The 17,642-nt window shown below is 50.5% G+C and overlaps 1 protein-coding gene across 1 annotated transcript; it reads right to left on the bottom strand.

Moving 5' to 3' along the window:
• Positions 1 to 3,233: 3,233 nt before the first annotated feature.
• IRF2BPL (interferon regulatory factor 2 binding protein like) lies at positions 3,234 to 6,394 on the bottom strand. Its single transcript, XM_053284619.1, has one exon. It carries the CDS (start codon positions 6,224 to 6,226, stop codon positions 4,025 to 4,027), a length of 2,202 nt encoding a protein of 733 aa, XP_053140594.1. The 5' UTR covers positions 6,227 to 6,394; the 3' UTR covers positions 3,234 to 4,024.
• Positions 6,395 to 17,642: the final 11,248 nt, after the last annotated feature.

The following is a 17,642-nucleotide window of genomic DNA, read 5'->3' as shown; positions in this document are numbered from 1 at the left end:
ACTGTGACATTCCCACTTCACGCACGTGGTCGAGGAGGGCAACCCTGTCATGAGACAAGGTTAGGCTTGAAGTGGGCCGCCTTGCGACAACACACACACACACCCCTAATCTTTTTAAAAGGACACTGGGGAAGCGCTCTTGTCCGCAACTGTTTTCGTATTAGATGCATTTCCCCACCACCACCACGTGTTCTTATGAACAACTTCCCTTCCTGCAGTCGAATTATAATTCAACATTCACTGTAGGATGTTTTCTGATAAGTCTTAAGATCACCATCACCCCTCTTCGACAGTAACCAGACTTCACCCAGAGGTAAAACAGGACTGTCCCGTTGTAGGTTTGATAGATATCCAGGGGGCCTTCTGCTCCTGTCACCTAACGGGTTTAAAGAGACGTCGCTTTGATAGAAGTTGCGTGCTGTAAATGGAGAATAATGGCTGGAAGCCAAGAGGGAAGCTGTGAGCCTTTCAAGCCTAACTTTGTAAGAGTCAGCATAACAGTGACACTCCAGTCCTCTAATGCAAATCAACAGGATGTGTCACTTTGGCACGGAGAGAGAGGTTTGCTGATGCACAATACAATGCAAGCAGCCCTGCTATGAATGGAGTGGGCCAGTGATAGGGGACGAGGAGAGGGAGCAGAAGGAAAATGGCCAAAAACACACACACACAAAAAGGGAGAGGAAACTTGCTAACCCACTACTGTGCAAACAGCCTAGCTATGCATTTCAGACTTCGAAGCAAACTTTTTCCCATTAAGAAAAGAAAAGGCTGTTTAGAGGAGATACCTGAAGAAGAAGAAATGCAGCATTTCAGTTCAAAGTGGCTGACATTTTGCAAATACTGGGGTTTGCAAGAGTGGAGTAGCACTTGAACCACCGTTTTAGGCAAGACACTGCTTTATTTTACACTTTGCTTTAGCCAGAATACCGAAGACCACATCTCCTGATCCTCAAAAAAGAAAAAAGCTCATCCCTCTTTACTGCAGATCTGTGTGTGTTTTTCAGGGACTCCTCAGCTAAGGAATTGCTGCCACAATTTTCTTCCATGTCTCCATGACCTGCATACTTTGTGTATTACACTGAAACACTCTTGTTTTAGGACACAGCCAGGAATGAACTACTTTCAGGAAGCTGCGTCTTAAAATGTTTACCCCCACCCCCACACACAGCTTTTTATTTTTAACTCTTTAAAGAAGGGGGGGGAGTCACAATCACTGTCATTGACAGCCTTTTCTCCGCCTCCCCCCCAAACAAAAATGATTATGGCTTGTCAGTTGTGGTATCTTTTTAAAAGCCTCTACTGTGGAATCAAAGAAAGCTGGCCGCTATGCCCAGAGTAGCTGCTTAATGGGTCAGAGTGAAATGAAAGGTCACATGGCTACAAAAAACCTCCATACAACAAATGCCCTCTAGCTATGGTTAACTTTAATTAACTACAGTATTACAATTCACTGCAAGCTTGTTTTTCACACATGCCCACTGTCTTGACAGTCTCCTTGTCAACAGAAATAAGGGGGGGGGGAGAGAGAATCAGACTACCTTGAAAAACATTGGGGGGGGTGCAAATTAAACATAGGTCTCTGGGGGAAAATTTGCTACAATTCCTTTAATTACGTGAATCTACCTAAAAAGCTTGCTATATTCTTAGTGGCATATTGATGACCAGTCATGGTATTAATATGATCTTTAAAAAAAAATACACCTCTAAAACCAGGATAGATTTGAGCATACATTGCAACAGAATACATTACTTCTAATACATAACAACTCAGAACAGATTTTAACTTGTAAATTCTGCTGTGGTGATGAACATTTTTTAAAACATAACTTCTATGATAAAAACCCAAATGTGAGAATCTCATTTTGTACACTTATTACAATCTTGAAAGAATCAGTGACTTATGAGATTCATCAGCAACAGGACTTTCCTTTGCAGAAGGTATAAAAATGTTTTCAAAATCATATATAACATAGTGGTGCCCAAGAACGAATCTCAAAATGGGCAAGAAAAGATACAAAGCAACTTAGCAAGCACTGATGCTCTGAAAATCCAAGTGCACAGCAAAGCCTGAAACTCCAGGGCTTCCTTTACCACAACTGACATGAATAGTAACCAAATATAAGGCCAAGAGAACTGCTTTAAAATGCCTTCACATCAACTTTTTCAATTGTTTAGAAGTGTAAATGCTACTGGTAACCTATGGCACAATGAACTGGAGCCACCCCTTCATTCATGCTGCAAAAACATTGTTGACATTTCTATGTGGGGGTTGTTGTCTACCTTTCCTCCAGTTTGTCTAATTAAAAAAAAAGGCAAAGTTCAGACTAGGTTTGTTTGTCAGTTCCAGCCACTCAGAGGGGCCTATGTGTTTACTCTGCCTGTTGATCTGATCACCTAACAGGCATTCCACCACCCCCAGATCTCATGAAAAAGCAAAATGTCACTTTCACAAGAATAATTGCATTTGCCCATTGCTAGGAGGAATGCAATTTGATTTAGGGCAGTTAAATAACCTCTCTACAGTGTGTGTGTGTGTGGAGGGGGGGGAGAGCCAATAATTCACATCCTGCATTACCTACCAACACAAGTAGCTCTTAACCAAATAAAACCTATTTCCAAATGAAAAAAACAAAAACCCTGAAACTGGCTGTTAAAAACAATGAAAATACATACTACATAACTCTGGCACATCACCAATCCTTGTTGTGGGTACCAAATATTCTGTAGATGCCCTTTTCCCACTTATACAGCCAAATCTTATGCATGTTTACTCAGAAGTTCCTACTAAGTAGTTCAGTGAGGCTTACTTCCAGATCACTGCATAGGATTGCAGCTTCAGTTTGTTATGTTTCTAGATTCTATTGCATTTTACTTGGGAGCAAGTGTCATTCAACTCAAAATCACACTCCTCACACAAAAGCTGTCTCTTGTGTAACAGAAAATCCTTGCAGCTGGGAAGCTGTAAAGGGAAATTAAAGGGGGGAGGGAGAATAGAAAATGCTTAGTCAGCAACTGCTCCTGCAATATGAAAAGGTGAAATGTAAACAGGTACAGTGCCAATGTCTGGATAAGTTAGATAGCATCATTATGCAGATGCTTGGTTATTTGTGTATAAATGGCAAAGTTAGGAGAATATGTAGACTTTTGGTAGAAAAGTCATTCAAAATTGGCCACACATTTTGGCCTCTGTGGTCCAAGCACTGGGCAAAGAAAAACTTACTCAGAAACTATTAATATCAATTGAATTTATTACAATTTACTAAGCTCCAAGGCACATAACAGTGTTCTGTTAACTACAGAAATGTATAAAGGACAGACAGAGCATGTTTTCCATGTACAGCAATTTTGCTCTAGTGTTCAAAAGCTTCCGTGCATCAATAAAGCAAAAAAACAAAACAAAACAAAAAACACATGAAGATTAAAAACGTTCAGATCAATAGAAACAAACTGAAACACTGTCTTTACAAAGTTGCAACAAAAAATCCCTCATACCACCCCACCATTTTGCAAAAGGAAGAAACATAAAAGAAAAAGAACAGGGGAAAGGAAAAGTGAAAGACTAACACTCTGGGCTTGTAAAACATAAGCTGTCACCATTTTTGTAGCAAATTTTTTTAGGCATCAACACTGGCCTTGGCAAAAGAAAAGGATTTTTTTTCCATTTTTCTTCTTTTAGAGAAGTGCATACATTTACAAAAATACACACCAGCAGCAGGTAATCGCTAAGGGTTATTAAACTGTACCTAGCCACACTGCCAAAGAAATGAGAAACAGGTATTATGTGGTAACCAAACAATATTATATTTTCTTTTAACAAAACAAAAGAAAAGAACAGCTTTATCCTTCAAATGAAGAAGGGTACATACCTTTGTTTCAAAATATAGAAACATACGACGAAAATAAGGTCTATACATAAGACTAAACTTTTTGCAGTACTGTCTTGTGTGTTTTGTTTTCAATATTCACAATTCTACATCTTCAGGAGGCTGAAGGGAGCTGGGAGTTGCTGTTTGTTTATATTTTAAGGGTCTCTTTCCTTTTTCACTTTCACATCCCCCGCTAAAATGGTCGCAATCTCGCCCTGCATAAATGCCCAAGGCACGTTGGAACCGACTAAGGGGCATTTCTCTCCACTGGGGCAATAGACCTCGCCAGTCGCTCCCTGGGCCTTGATGCTCTCCCGGGAACAAGGGAAGCAGAACTTGTGGCTGGGCACGGAGGGGCATTGCACAAAGTGGGTGTCCTCCAAGCGTTCGTGGCAAATGGTGCAGCAAAGGGGTCCGCTGTTGGCCATGGGCGAGTCTGGAATGTTTTGGGGGTGCACTTGGTCCATGCCGGGGTGGGCGTTGGGGGGCGGGGGGGCCACCTGCAGGTTCATGTCCCCATTGCGAGAGGCCAGGCGGCGCTGGCCGGGCACCGAGGCGGGCGACACCGGGCTGCTGCTGTTCCTCCGCGTCGACGTGGTCGAGTGCACGGAGCTGCCGTCCTTGGGCGAGTGGGCATTGCCCAGCGTGTCAGCCACGGACATGAGGGCGGCCATGGGCGACTGGCCGTTCTGCGGGGCCGACTCCGGCGGGGTGGTCCGGTTGGAGTGAGGCCCCAGCGGCGGCGGAGGCGGCGGCACGCCAGCGAAGCCCCCCGTCGACATGGTGAGCTTGAGCGCCTCGCTCTGGCTGGCCATCCACTGCTGCCGCTGCTGCTCGTCGCTCAGCTTGAGGCTGCCTTCCGAGGCAGAGTCCGAGGGCTCAGGCGAGGCCTTCCTCTTGCGCAGGCCGCCGCCTCCCCCGCCGCCGCCGCCTCCCCCTCCGCCGGGCCCGCGGCTGGAGGCCGGGCCACCTGCCCCCCCGCCGGCAGAGGAGGTGGCGGCCCGGGGCAGGCTGACCAGGGCGGTGGGCAGCATCGGGCAGGAAGCGTCGAGGTAGGGCTGCGGCAGCATGTCTGCCCCCACCAGCTCCTTGAAGAAGCGCACCGACTCGGGCAGCAGGTCTCCCAGCAGGCGCCAGTCGCCCGAGCCGTGCTTCTTCTCGTACTCGAGGTACTTGAAGCCCGAGGAGAGGCCGCGGCCGAAGTCCTTCATGCAGTCCTGGTACATCTGCTTGGCCACGCCGGAGGCGCTGGAGAAGACCGTGCCCGAGCCGCTGGGGTACTCGATGAAGAGCTTCAGCTCGTAGTCCATGCCGGGCTTGGCGATGGCGTCGAAGGCGAAGACGCGACCCAGCAGCGCGTGGTCCTTCTTGAAGCGCACCTCGTAGGGCGTGCAGCCGGCCAGCGTCTGCAGCGTGTCGCGCACCAGCTTGGGCTTGCTGGCCCACTCCTCGGCCCGGTTGCGGAGGCTCTCGCTCAGCTCGGCCAGCGCCTCGGCGTTGCGCTGCTTCTCCTTCAACTCGCGCTCCTGGTCGCCGCTGCTGGACACCGAGCCGGGTCGCTTCCCGCACGGGTCGCCCGAGGAGGAAGACGTGGAGGAGGACGACGAGGAAGAGGAGGAGGACGACGACGACGCCGGAGGACCCCGCGGCGGGGGCAGCGCCACCCCAGAGGCCGCCGGCCCGTTGAGCAGCGTCTGTGGCAGCAGGTTGGGCGGCACATTGAGCTGGGCCCCGCCGCCGGGAGGCAGGCCGCTCACCAGCCCGCCATGCGCCCCTCGCCGGGAAGACGAGGAGGACGAGGAGGAGGACGAGGAATTGGGGCTCTGGCGGTTCAGCTCCGGCGGCCCGTCGTCGGGCGCTTTGGGGAAGCCGTTGGGGCCACCCAGGCCATTGGGGAGGCGGCCGGCATGGCTCCCGCTCAAGCTGCCGGGAGGCGGCGGCGGCGGGTACTCGAAGCGGCTACGCTGCTCGCTCAGCCCATAGCGCTCCAGGCCCGACGGCGCTTTCGAGGAGGCGGCGTCCACATGGTTGAGCTGCTGCTGCTGTTGTGCTGCAGCCGCCGCAGCAGCTGCTGCAGCAGCAGCGGCGGCGGCGGCTTCCTTGGCCGAGAGCGCCACGGCTTTGACGCCCACGGGCGGCGGCGGTCCCGGCGAGCGGCCGTCCTGGAAGCAGCCGTGCGCCCGCTTGAGCTGCCGGGCGGTCTCGATGACGAACTCGATGCGGTCAGCGCCCTCGTAGTTGACGCAGCCGCGGCACACCGGCTCGCTGAAGTCCCAGATCATGGCCCACGGCATCCGCGGCAGGTCGCACAGGTAGCAGGACTGCCGCCGCGAGGAAGACACCTGCGCCGCCGACATGGCTGCTGCTGCTGCCGCAGAGGGACGGGGTCCTCTCTCGGGCCGCGGGCTCTCTCCCTGGCTCTGCCTCCGCCGCTGCCTGCTCCGGCCACCCCTGGCAGGGGGTGGGGACGGGCTCGCGCTTTCCCGCTCTTTGCTCCGGCTGGTGGAAGAAGGGGGGAGGGGTCCTTCCTTAGGTCCTTCTTCTTCGCTGCCTTCTACCTGGCCGCCAGGCGGGAAGCGCTTCCAAGCGTCCTCCAGCCAGCGGGGTGGGGGGGTTGGGTCCTGCCGCTGCTTCTGCCGCTTTCCGGCGCTTCTTCGGTTTCTCTAAGCAGCGGCTGATGCTGCTCCTCCTCCTCCTCCGTGGTGCTGGGGGTGGGGGACGTAGCGAAGGAGAGGGCGCTGAGGAGGAAAGCGACGGAGTGCGGGCGGGGGGGAGGGAGAAGGGGAGGTCCGCTACCTGCTGCTCCGCCGCTGACCCAAGCGTGGCCACTTCCCCTACTGTTGCGAGGAGGGTGACTGGAGGGGGGGGTCAGGTAGCCACCTCACGGCGCTGGCGCTTTGGCGGCTGGGTGGGCAGACGCGCCTTGGGTTGGCGGCGGCAGCGGCGGCAACATGGCAAGCGGCGGCGCCGCCAGCTTCTCCACTCACATCCTCGAGCGCTGCTCGGAATTCGAATTGGGGAACGCCGGAGTGTCACTCTGGGCTGCTGCGGCAGCTGCTGCTCCCGCCGCTGCGCGTTCGGAGCGCGGCTCTGCCCCTCCTCCTCCTCCTCCTCGCACGGCGCTCCATTCGCCTCCCGCTCGCGCTCTCCCCAGCTCGGATGCCACCTGGGTGGAGCGCTCACGTCACCGCCGTGCTCTCCCCCTCCCCCGTTGCAGTTCCCCTTTCTAGCACTCACTGACTGACTGACCAGCTTCTTCTTCTTCTTCTTTCTCCCCCTCCCCCCACTTCCTCTGTGTCTACGGACAGGGAGCCCACTTGTTGCGCGGAAATTGCGCATGCTCGGCACCCTGCCCATTTCCTCCCCTTTCCCCCTCCCCCTTGTGTGTACAACAGCTGAAGTGAGGCGAGTTACCGCTTGGAAACCAAGGACACACACGCACACGGCTATGTTTGGAAATTTAAACGATGGATTTCTCCCTCCCTCCCCTCCCCTCCTCCTTCATCATGGCAGTTTCCCTAAAGCGAAAACACAGCCAGAAAAGCACATGCAGAATATAATTTCTCTCCTGGCTCAGTTTTCTGCCTACAAATGTCTCGAGTTTTTGTTTTGTCTTGTCTTGTCTTCTTTCCCCGTTTTGAGCGGCTAAGCGTTCCTTATAGACTTAGTCTGGCATTGGCACCGCTTCATGCCGTCAAAATGGATGGTGAAAACATTCGGGTTTCTAGACATCGTGTATGTAACTTTCCTTTTTTCCTTTCCCTTTCCCTTTCCCTTTCCCTTTTCTTTCTTGTCACACATATTCCAAAGAACAGCAGTTCCCCAAAAGACTGGAACATACTGCCCTTTTTGGACCCCCTTATATTTTGCTGTCATTAATATTGCCGCCCCATGTCGCCTGATTCTAAAGTAAGCGCCACTGAATTCGGTATAACTTCTGAGGGATCGGGCCTTACAATCAGTGTCTGTGGAGTGTGGGCGGGGGGAGAATTTGGCGTGAGCTGCAGTAGGCAGTGAGGTTGACTCGTATTCCCGAGCCCGGGCTGCAAAGGACTTGCAAGGCGGTTCGCGAGGCCAAACCAGGTGAGCGTCTCGCTAATGCAGCTCGCTAATGCGGCGGCAGGACAAAGGCGCTCTGCTCCCGCCAGGCGGGCATAAGTAACTGGATTGCAGGTTCTGCTTTGAAGTCGCCGCCGCCCTTGCTGAGTTTGCATTCTGAAGTCCCCAAGAAGCGCAATTATGCCTCAATCAATGCAAATAAACGACTGGGAAATTACGCTGCCTCTCTTGGCGAAGTGGCCCGCCTAAGCCCCCACTCAGCGTCTTCCTCACTCCCTCTCCCCACCACCGCGCTGGATCAGGAAGAGTATCCTCCCAGCTGGCACAAGCCCTTTCCCAGCGCCTGCAAAGCCTGGAGCAGCTGCCCAGACGCCCCCCCCCCGCCCCAAATAACACTAGTGATGAACATTCACTGCCAGGACTGTTGCGAAGCGACTTGCAAAGGCGGGTCGTTGCAAAGGCAGCGATCTGCGTTGCGTCACCAACTCGCATTCCAGCCCTTGCCGCGGAGTAAGAACTGCCCTGAGTGAGTCAACATTCCCCAGGGAGAAGAAATAATGCTACCCGCGGATAAATAGTAGTATATTATAGTAGGGTTGGACTGGATAACCCAGCGCCTTGTAATAATATTTACTCTGTTCTTTCCTTTCCGTGGGGAGCGGGAGAAAAAACACTGAAAGAATCCCTGTGTTCAGAGTGCATACACAGGAGTACCTCTTTCTGTTTCGCGTTAATCCGGAATAATTACCACTTCCTCCTTCTGTTCTCACAACCATCACTTACGGGGAGTAATACACCCATCCCCCTCCCCAACTCCCAACCCCAGTTTTCCTAGAAGCATTAACTGAGAATGACAACAAAGCCTCCCGGAGTGTGTATGAAGTGTTAATTCATAAGGAATCTTGTCCATGCATCTTTATTCGGGATCTCTTTCTACTTGACTGTATTTCACTTAAAATGTGCTTGGGGTCAGGACTTTAGAGAGCTGTCTCGATTTTGGGGGAGAGTATCTGAAGCTTTGCAGCAAACGCAAACCGGCGTGTTCGATGGAGGAAGCTGTGTTTTACATGGAGGAGGAAACGCATGAGGCAAGAATGCTTCTTCGTTGTCCTCTAGTCTCTTTAAAGGGAGTCATTTCCTTTCTGGTCATTCCCGCCAGGTTTACGCCGTCTCGATATGTTTAGCGGCCTGTACTGCAGCGTCGGCCCAGGCAAAGAACTTTGGAGTGCGCAGAACAGATAGGCAAGATGGAACCTGTTGGAAGCTGGAACACAGCCTGACTTTATTGCTGGTCCTTAACAACAAATGTCCACACAGGTCGTTCTAAGCCTTTGCAGGGCTGCAGTCAGATGGCCTGATCCTATGTTTACTCGGAAGCAAAGGTGCTCTTATCTCTGTATTTCGGGCCGAAGTCGAGGGCCTCCACACCCCTGCCCTGGGGGCCTTCAAATCCCTTTTAGTCTGTCCCCAGTGGTGTGATCATATTAAATATGTGTTTAAAAAATACTGTGTGGGCGGGTGGGGGTGGGCCTCCAAAGGCCTTTAGGTCCAGGCTCCAAAATTACTTAGGTGCACCTCTGCTCGGAAATAAATCCCACTGAGTTCAGTTGGACAATCCCAAGGCTGTGATCCAGTAAATACACTTGCTTAGAGATAAAGGTGATTAGGACAGCAATGAATGCACCACTGAGAGACCTTGAAGGCCAAGTTGAAGACAGATGATCATTCTAGAGATAATCTACCTATGTGGTCGCTAAGAGTCGACACTGACTTGACCACACTTAATCAGTCAATCAGAGATAAGGTCCTTAAGAGCAGGTAAAACCGAGTTCAGTCCCCCAGTCAGCCATGAGACTCTGGGCCAGTCATTTATCTCTCAGCCCAAGCTACCTCACAGGGTTGTTGTGAGGATAAGCATACTCATGTAAGCATCTCTGGGCTCTTTGCAGGAAGAGCAGAATATAAATGTAAAAAGAAGGAAAGAAAGGCCCTGTCGACCCAGTTAGGAGCATCCATCAAACCACCCTCTATAAAAACGTATACTTCATGACACCCACTGCGGTTTTAATGAGGCCTAAAGGAATCCTGCTGCCTTGATGGTCAAAGCGCGACACTGACTCGCCCTCGGATGAAAGCCTGGTCACCTCTCCCTAGAAGTCAAAAAGTAAGGCTCAAGGGCAGTTCCAGAGGGAGGGCAAGAGGGGCAAGCACCCCCTCCCCTCATTTATGTTTCAGAAATCTAATATTTCACGCAGCTCGCCCACCCATAAATGCCCTGTGCACCCCTTCCCTACACACACACGCCACTGCTGGAAGTTCCCTTGTCTTCAAGAGCTTAAAGATCGGAGTGCCAGCCACAGCCCTGATGAACTGAAGCAAACTGGCTCCGCGCTAGTATAATCCAGCCAGTTCAAACCAGACAAGAGTGGGTTCACCCAAATGCTTCGACTTGCACGGAGGTTGCCTCTAGTTCAGGCTGCGCGCCTCGCTCCCTTCGATCGCCGTGTGGCTGTCGATCGATCTCACTGCAGAGCGAAAAGCAGGCCTGCCTTAAGTCAGTAGTTCAAGGCTGAGGCTTCCTCTTCCTGCCCCTCTATTCTTGGAAAGGGCCGCTCTTCTGCTTGGACTCTCCTGCCTGCCTTTAATTCGACGACCTCCTTTTTTGGCTTCCGTCACACGCTGTGGTGTGATACATACATGATACATACAAAAAAAGACTGTAGCATAAGCTTCCAGGGACTACAGTCAAGACTTTTGTTGTTGTTTTAGCGGTTGTGGGGCGGCGGGGATTTGATTGTAGCATAAGCTTTCGTAGACGACAGGCAACTACAATCAGTGGGTTAGCCTTCCCTTCCGGGTACCGCAAGATTTTGTGTTGGTTTCGTGGCAACAGCCAAGGCGCCTGCCGCTTTGGAGGCACCCTGGTTTAAAGCCCCCACCCTCAACACGGTTCCTGACCCCAAGAGGCAAGGTCTGTTGGGGACAATTCTACACCTTCCCGGAATGCCCTTGGCATAATCTACCTTCAGATAAGCACTTTTCCGATTCGGTGTCTAGAAGGAGAGACCGATCCTTGATTGTGACCCAGTCAAATTACCTTTGCTTTCCTTGTACTCGAATATGCCTGTTTGTTTTTCCTTGATGAGTCATCCGCATTGATTTTAGGCTTTGAGAGCATGCCATGAGCACCTGCTCTGTCTGAAGGCCCTTCATTTAGCAATACGGACATTTCAGTTCTAGAAGCTTTGCAGGGGGAGGAGCGGGGAGGGTGCTCTGGAAAGAACAACAAGGAAAAGAGTGCCCTTGCGCATGCACAAAAGGCCTTTTCTCACCACTGAGCTGCCCAGGGTCAGGAGGACTAATACATCTAAGGCTCCCAGAGACCAGAGTTTCCAGATCAGAGAGCTATGTGTAGTGTGCATATGTGAGACCCGGCACCCCTTTCTTTGCTTCAACATTAACCCCAGACTGCGAACAGTGTGGAGTGAGGGCTGGAGCGGAGCGTGGAAAGAAGCGACGCCCCGCCTCTCTTAGGCACTTTCCACGGGTGGACTCGGCTTGTCAGCAGCAGTTTGGGTAACCCGAGCTAAAAAGAGTCTGATCGGCAAGCGAAGGGAAAGGAGATCGCGCCGAGGTTGCATGTTTCCGGGGATCGCCAGCAGCATTAGCAGCAGCAGCGTGACTTTCGGCTTCCCTTTCCAGGCCAGCGTCCTGCTGCTGTTGCCGTCACAGCCGCCTGGCTAACAAGCAGTGCCCGGTCTCTGGATCTGCACACTCGAAGCAGCAGAGGGGAGACGGGAGAGGTTTATTTAGCACCACTGTAATCTGGGAATTAAAATTTGCGTTTCGGGGGAACAAGGAATGCGCGGGGGGGGGGAGAAGAGTCCCAACAATGGCACTATTCACTGTGCCTGAATTGCCTTACAACAAACAAACAAGATGGAGGGTGGGGTAGGGTGGAGAAAAGGAGGCAAAGGCAGGGAGCACGAAGGAGCAAAGCGCGAGAGAAGGAGCTCTGATGGCAGCAGCGAATAAGGCCGCGTTTCTTGCCCCGTCCGTTTCCGTTTCAGACCCAGCCTTTTATATGGCTGCTGTCTGGCTTGCCCGAGGACATCGTGCCTGGCCAGTGATGATCTCAACTGCATGCCATCTAATCTGCCCAACCTGCCGACTCTTTACTTGGGAGGAAGGGCGGGGGAGGGGGCATGTGGCTCGCATCGGAGAGTCCACCTCCTCAGCCTCTCCTCTGATTCTCATCCCCTGCATGCCCACGTTGGCGAGCAGAGAGGCTTACAGGAAGACCAGCCTCGAGGATGAAATATGGAAGTGGGAAGGGAGGAGGGAAGCGGTGCGTTGTCTGCTCCAACCCAAACCAGCTGCCACCTTTCCAATGCAATTAGTGAGTATAGGAAGGAGAAAGCACAATGCCCCATTACGGAGTCATCAAACGAATGCTGCACAATATTATATGCGTCTGGGGGGGCGGGAGGGGGGAGAAGAAGGGGCGGGGAGACTAACAATTCCGGACGCCTGTCTCAGTTCGGTGCATTGGCTGCCAGATTCTCCGTATGACCGTAAATTTCAGGGCAAGAAGAATATTCGTTGCAAACGATTGCCTGGCGCTCCCTCCTCCCTCCTCCGCCCTCTTCTCTATCCCCTCACCCATCTCTCTCTCTCTCTCTCTCTCTCTCTCACACACACACACACACACTCGCGTGTCTCAGACTAGGGACACACGCCCCATGAATTTGAATGGTTGTAGATCACACCGTGCAGGGAATCTCTCCCTTGAATATATGGCATTGGGTGCCTTTTGACCTAAATAAGAACAGTAGGGGTATTTTTGAAACAAAGACATATTTCCCCATCTTTTGCTCAGTAGTCATCGACCCCGCCTTTACGTTATCGCTCAGGTTCATCAGACAGTGATCTAACGAGTCGTTTGAGGGAGGGAAGGAGGAAGGGAGGGAGATCTTCCACAGAAACAAATAGGAGGGCGATTTCCATGCTGTAAATATACTCTCAGCCAAGCAAGAGCGTTTGTTTTCCAAGGGGGCAAGATGAGAACTGCGAACAGTGCGCGGTGGAGAGACAGGAAAATGTATTCCTGAATTCCACAAATGCTTAGGAATTAATTCCAGATTTTGGTCCAATTAAAAGTTCTCCTTTAAACTGCCAGAAGGTGCCTGTCAAAACATCGAAGTTAGTCAGAGCAAAAGAGCAATTACGCCCTTCTGTACTTTAATTTCATTTCAATTGAGGTGTGCAGTTCACAGGTACTGTTTTTTTCAAATGCAAAACTCTCTCTCTCTCTCTCTCTCTTTCTTCCGTTTCATCTTTTCTATTTAAATTACTCCAGTGCTTTGTAACCTTTATTCTGTTGTCTCGGGTGACTCCCCCCACCTTAAACGTTATGCATTATTGCTGCTTCCAGTAACAGAACAGAAAAACGAAACGGTCTTTTACTTCCGAGTCTTCTGCCTGCTGATGCCAACTACTGCCTCTCACCTGGTAACCCCAACTCTCTCTGCCCCCCACATCACACACACACACCCGATCACCACACACATCATGAACAGAACTTCTCAGTTTGTCCTCCGAATCCGTGCACCATCACCACTCTGTTGGCTAAGTTATCTGCGGGCTCCCTTAGGACCCTTCGAATTCCCGTTCAGTGCACTTCAGTTCGAAAGGCGGCAATCCTGTGCACGCTTACATGTTTTGTGATTTTGTTTTTAAAGGAAACTGTAGGGAGAGGGTAATTGGCCGACTCAGTCTTCTAACAGGATGTATTCTGGAGGGTGGGGATGGGGATTAGGGGGGTGTCTGCATATTCGCCTTTCTGAACCATACAGAGTTGATGTCCTTTCCCCCCTCAACCGCCCTCCTGAAACTACACAGACACACACCAATAGTACTACAATGTCCCTGTTCTAGGCTGGCTGGGGACACCCTGCAGCATTTTGGTGCAGGTCCCACTAGTGTCGTCGTCGTCATCATCATCATTATCATCATCAGTGTAAAGCGTTCCACTCCTATCTCATAATTTACATTCAACTTCATAACCCAAATAAGACCGATCTTATTGTAAAGGAACCCTCTTGCTCTTATAGAAGAAGAAGTTCTGGGTTCTGCCAGCGATTCCTGGATCTTGGATGGCGCTTTGTCGGCGGTGTGCTCAGCCTGCACGAGTGGCCTTCTTTCTCTCCGTCTCCCTTCTCCCTTCCTCCTCTCGGCCTCCGTCCCCTCCCTCCCACGCCGCCCTTTTCATAGACTGTGTTCAGCTCTCCTCCTGGGAACATAAACAATCAACACGACTAAAGCAACACAATCGGTAATTTTTCTTCCCCAAGGCACCGAGGGACACACTCTCGTGATGGTGCAGAATCCGCTAAACATTATTAGCTGCTGCTGCTGGGTGCTACCCGCAGCAAGCCAGCTGCCCAATCTCTCCGCCCCTTCCTCCAGCCTGTGTGTACCAAGATTATTCATCAACACGAGTTGCCAGGGGAGAGGTGGGCGGGGGGCAGGGATCCCGACTTTTGGCCTCTACTCGCTATTAAAGAAATACACCAGTTTTTTTAAAGCCCCCCCCCCTTTAAAGTGGGAATGAAAAGGCATTATGATAAAATCAGTTTTTAAAGAGAAGGAAAGGAAGGGACTGAATCTGTCCAGTGAATTGGCAAATTGCAGTTGTATTCATTAAGTAAGGCTCTTTGGAGAAAATTGATTCATTCCTTCCTCCCCCCCCCCCATCTTACGCCTAAATGGTATATTCCTCGTTATAAATGATCATTTAAGGCAGTGCTTTAGAAGGAAAAGCGCGAGATGGGGGTTGAGGGACGAGGATTTTTTATTTAAAGAGGAGTCGATGGTTTCGATTTTTATCTGATTTTGGGGGGAAGCAAAGGGGCGACAGCAAGACATTTTCGCTTTAAAAAAATGCTATTGGGAAAATTAATCAGAGAATGGTTTGCGCCTCATTCAGCCCCTGTATTAGACACGAGCCAGCCAAAGTTAAGCCCTTTGAAGGCTGCAGTCCTAAGAAGTGACATGTACTGGCTGTGGGGCCTACTATGGCTCCCCTCCCATTAGTTTTACTGGGAGAGTTGAGTAAGCCCTCACTTTTCATTCGGCCATGAATGAAGGTTCTTGGGCAGCTTTGGGCCAGCAAGTCACTATTCCTTAGCCTAACCTACCTTACAGGGTTGTTGTGGCAATGATAAAATGCGATGAGCCGGTCAGGGGTGCACATCTTCCCCTGTGCATTCCCCTGAGTTCCCCCCTCATTTTACTGAACTCCCTCCTGCAAGCCTAAACACCCATATCTTCAGTCCTCAAATATTTTTCTCCCCCTCAAAATATGTAAGTGAGGAGTTACTCCTCAAGCTTTCACTCTGTCTGCACTCCTGGTTAGCCCATGGTTGCTACCCGAACGCTCTTTAGAGGAAGTATATAACCCTAACTCTCTCTTGATGAGGTCCATGGAGGGCGATGGGCAATGCTTTCCGCATTCAGGGGGGTTCTCAGGGGCATAGCTAGGGAAGAGGGGGCCGGAGTGAGGGAGATAATGAAGAAAATAGGGAGGGGAGGAGCTATTGGGCCCTCAGGAGCTGCGGGCCGGGTTCTTTGAACCCATCTGCTCAATTATAGCTACACCCCGGGGGTTTCTGTTTCTGGTAGAGCTTTCCAGGTGCTGCTTGGAAGAGAACTTCAGACAAACAGTCCTTTCCTAACTCTTCTCTGAGAGTTAGGAAACCTGAGCACTGTTTGCCTGAACTACTAGGGCTGCTGGTAGTCGAACTGCGAGCCACTCACATTCAATACAAAGCAGTTCCTTATACCCAGTGGCCAAACCCTCTGATAATGAATGGTCTGGAAAATGACATAACAGTTTGTGTTGGGCCCAGCCCTTTGATACAACTTTTGGAAACCCCCAGGCGTGTGACGTGTGTGAGATTCCTTTTGTTGCTTACTTTTATTTTTGTCGTGGGCCTCTAAAAGAATTACTTTGCTGGATCAGACAAAAGGTGGTCTATTCAGTTCACTATTCTCTCTCCAGCTGTGGCCCAACAGATGCCCCTGCGAAGATCACAAGTGAGTGTGATGATATTTATCCCCAGCGTTTGATGCTCGAGATAAACTGCCTCTGACCATGGAAGCTTCATTTAGCTGTCATGGCATATCCTTTGTGACTTTGCATAATTTTTATTGTTCATGTCATCTAAGCTCTGTGCTTAAAGATGAAGCCCGCAGAGGTTTAAAGCCTTGCAAAACTTTTTATCTGCTGGCTGGTTCAACGTCACCCCTTTAATTTCCACCCATTCTGTCTCTTGGTGTTTTGACTCGAACAATTCTGAAATGCGTTTTAATCCTGAGGTCATTTTTGTATTCGTTTTCCGGATCTGGTGCGGTTTAACACAAGGAACCGAGGAATGTAAACGTGACATTAATGGGGCTGGGACTGAACCAAACCTCCACTTTGGAATGAATGCCAGACGTCGCTTTCCTGAACTCCTTCCAACCTCCTGAGCGTCGATTTTCATTCTGTTTGTGCTAGACACTCATGACTAGTGCTGGAGAATGAAGCCCTTCCCTTGATCTCTTGGAAGATTTTTGAGAGGGGCGGGTGGGGGGAGCCAGAGAATTATGCCAGTTTGTTTCCATTGCCAATAGAAGCCCTTGTGCTTTGAGTAATGCAAAACAATATAAAGTTCCCATGAAAACTCTTCATTGAGAAGAAACCCACTCAAGGGCCCTTTTCTTCCCACTGCGGCATTCATCGTTAGAGTGTTTCAGAGATTCTCACAATGTCAGCAAAATGCTGGAGAACGAGGTCAGGAAGAAATCTAGTTATATCAGCCACAGTGCCGTACAACAATTCTGCTAATCCGTTGGCAATGGCAATTCCTGGCTGTTTGCTATAAAAGGCGCATTCTGCCACCATTGACCCGATTGCTTTTGCCTTTTGCCTTCTTTTAGCGCCGATCTTTCTGTTATGCAGTCCAGTGAGACAAACAGATGTTGGGTACTCTCCCTGTGTTGTCGCAGGTTGATCCTAATTTTGACACATGAACTCTACATTTCGCACTCATCGGTAGCCAAAATATTTGGCCTCTTCTTGCTCTCTCATCCCACCTCGATCTTGCACGTGTGCATTCATATGTGACACCCTCTTGATAAAATTGAGGAAATCTTACCTTTCTTTTAAAAATACTTTAAGTTTCTAGCTCTCATGCATGGATGCAGAATAAATCATTTCTCATATGTAACGCGTGCTACCTTTGAAAGGCGCACTAGCTGTGGATTTTCCTTCTGGATTACTATAAATTAAATACATTGCGGGATTATGACAAAACATTTAGCCCACTTTATTTTCTGCGATCCCCCTTGTAAACAGACGCTCCCCCAGTCACACAGCATCTTGGTATGCAGCTATAGATCGTTTCGACATAGACACAGCAGAAACTTTAGACTTTAGCACAGAGGTGGCTAACCCGAGGCTGTACTGTTGTTGTTGGATGGGTGTGGATGAGTTCCCACCGTCCACACACGCAATACATTTCAGCTGGTGATGACGGGAGTTGTAGTCCAAAGACAGCTGGACAGCCTCAGGTTGTTAGGCACTCCAGCACATATATAGCCCCTTTCCAAAGAACATGTATTATAGGTCTTTTCCTGGTATGAACAGGAACCGGGGCTCTTCTCTGGTGG

Source organism: Hemicordylus capensis, chromosome 1 (genome assembly GCF_027244095.1).
Source record: "Hemicordylus capensis ecotype Gifberg chromosome 1, rHemCap1.1.pri, whole genome shotgun sequence".
NCBI classification, from domain to species: Eukaryota; Metazoa; Chordata; class Lepidosauria; order Squamata; family Cordylidae; genus Hemicordylus; species Hemicordylus capensis.
This window is presented reverse-complemented; position numbering and strand designations above follow the sequence as displayed.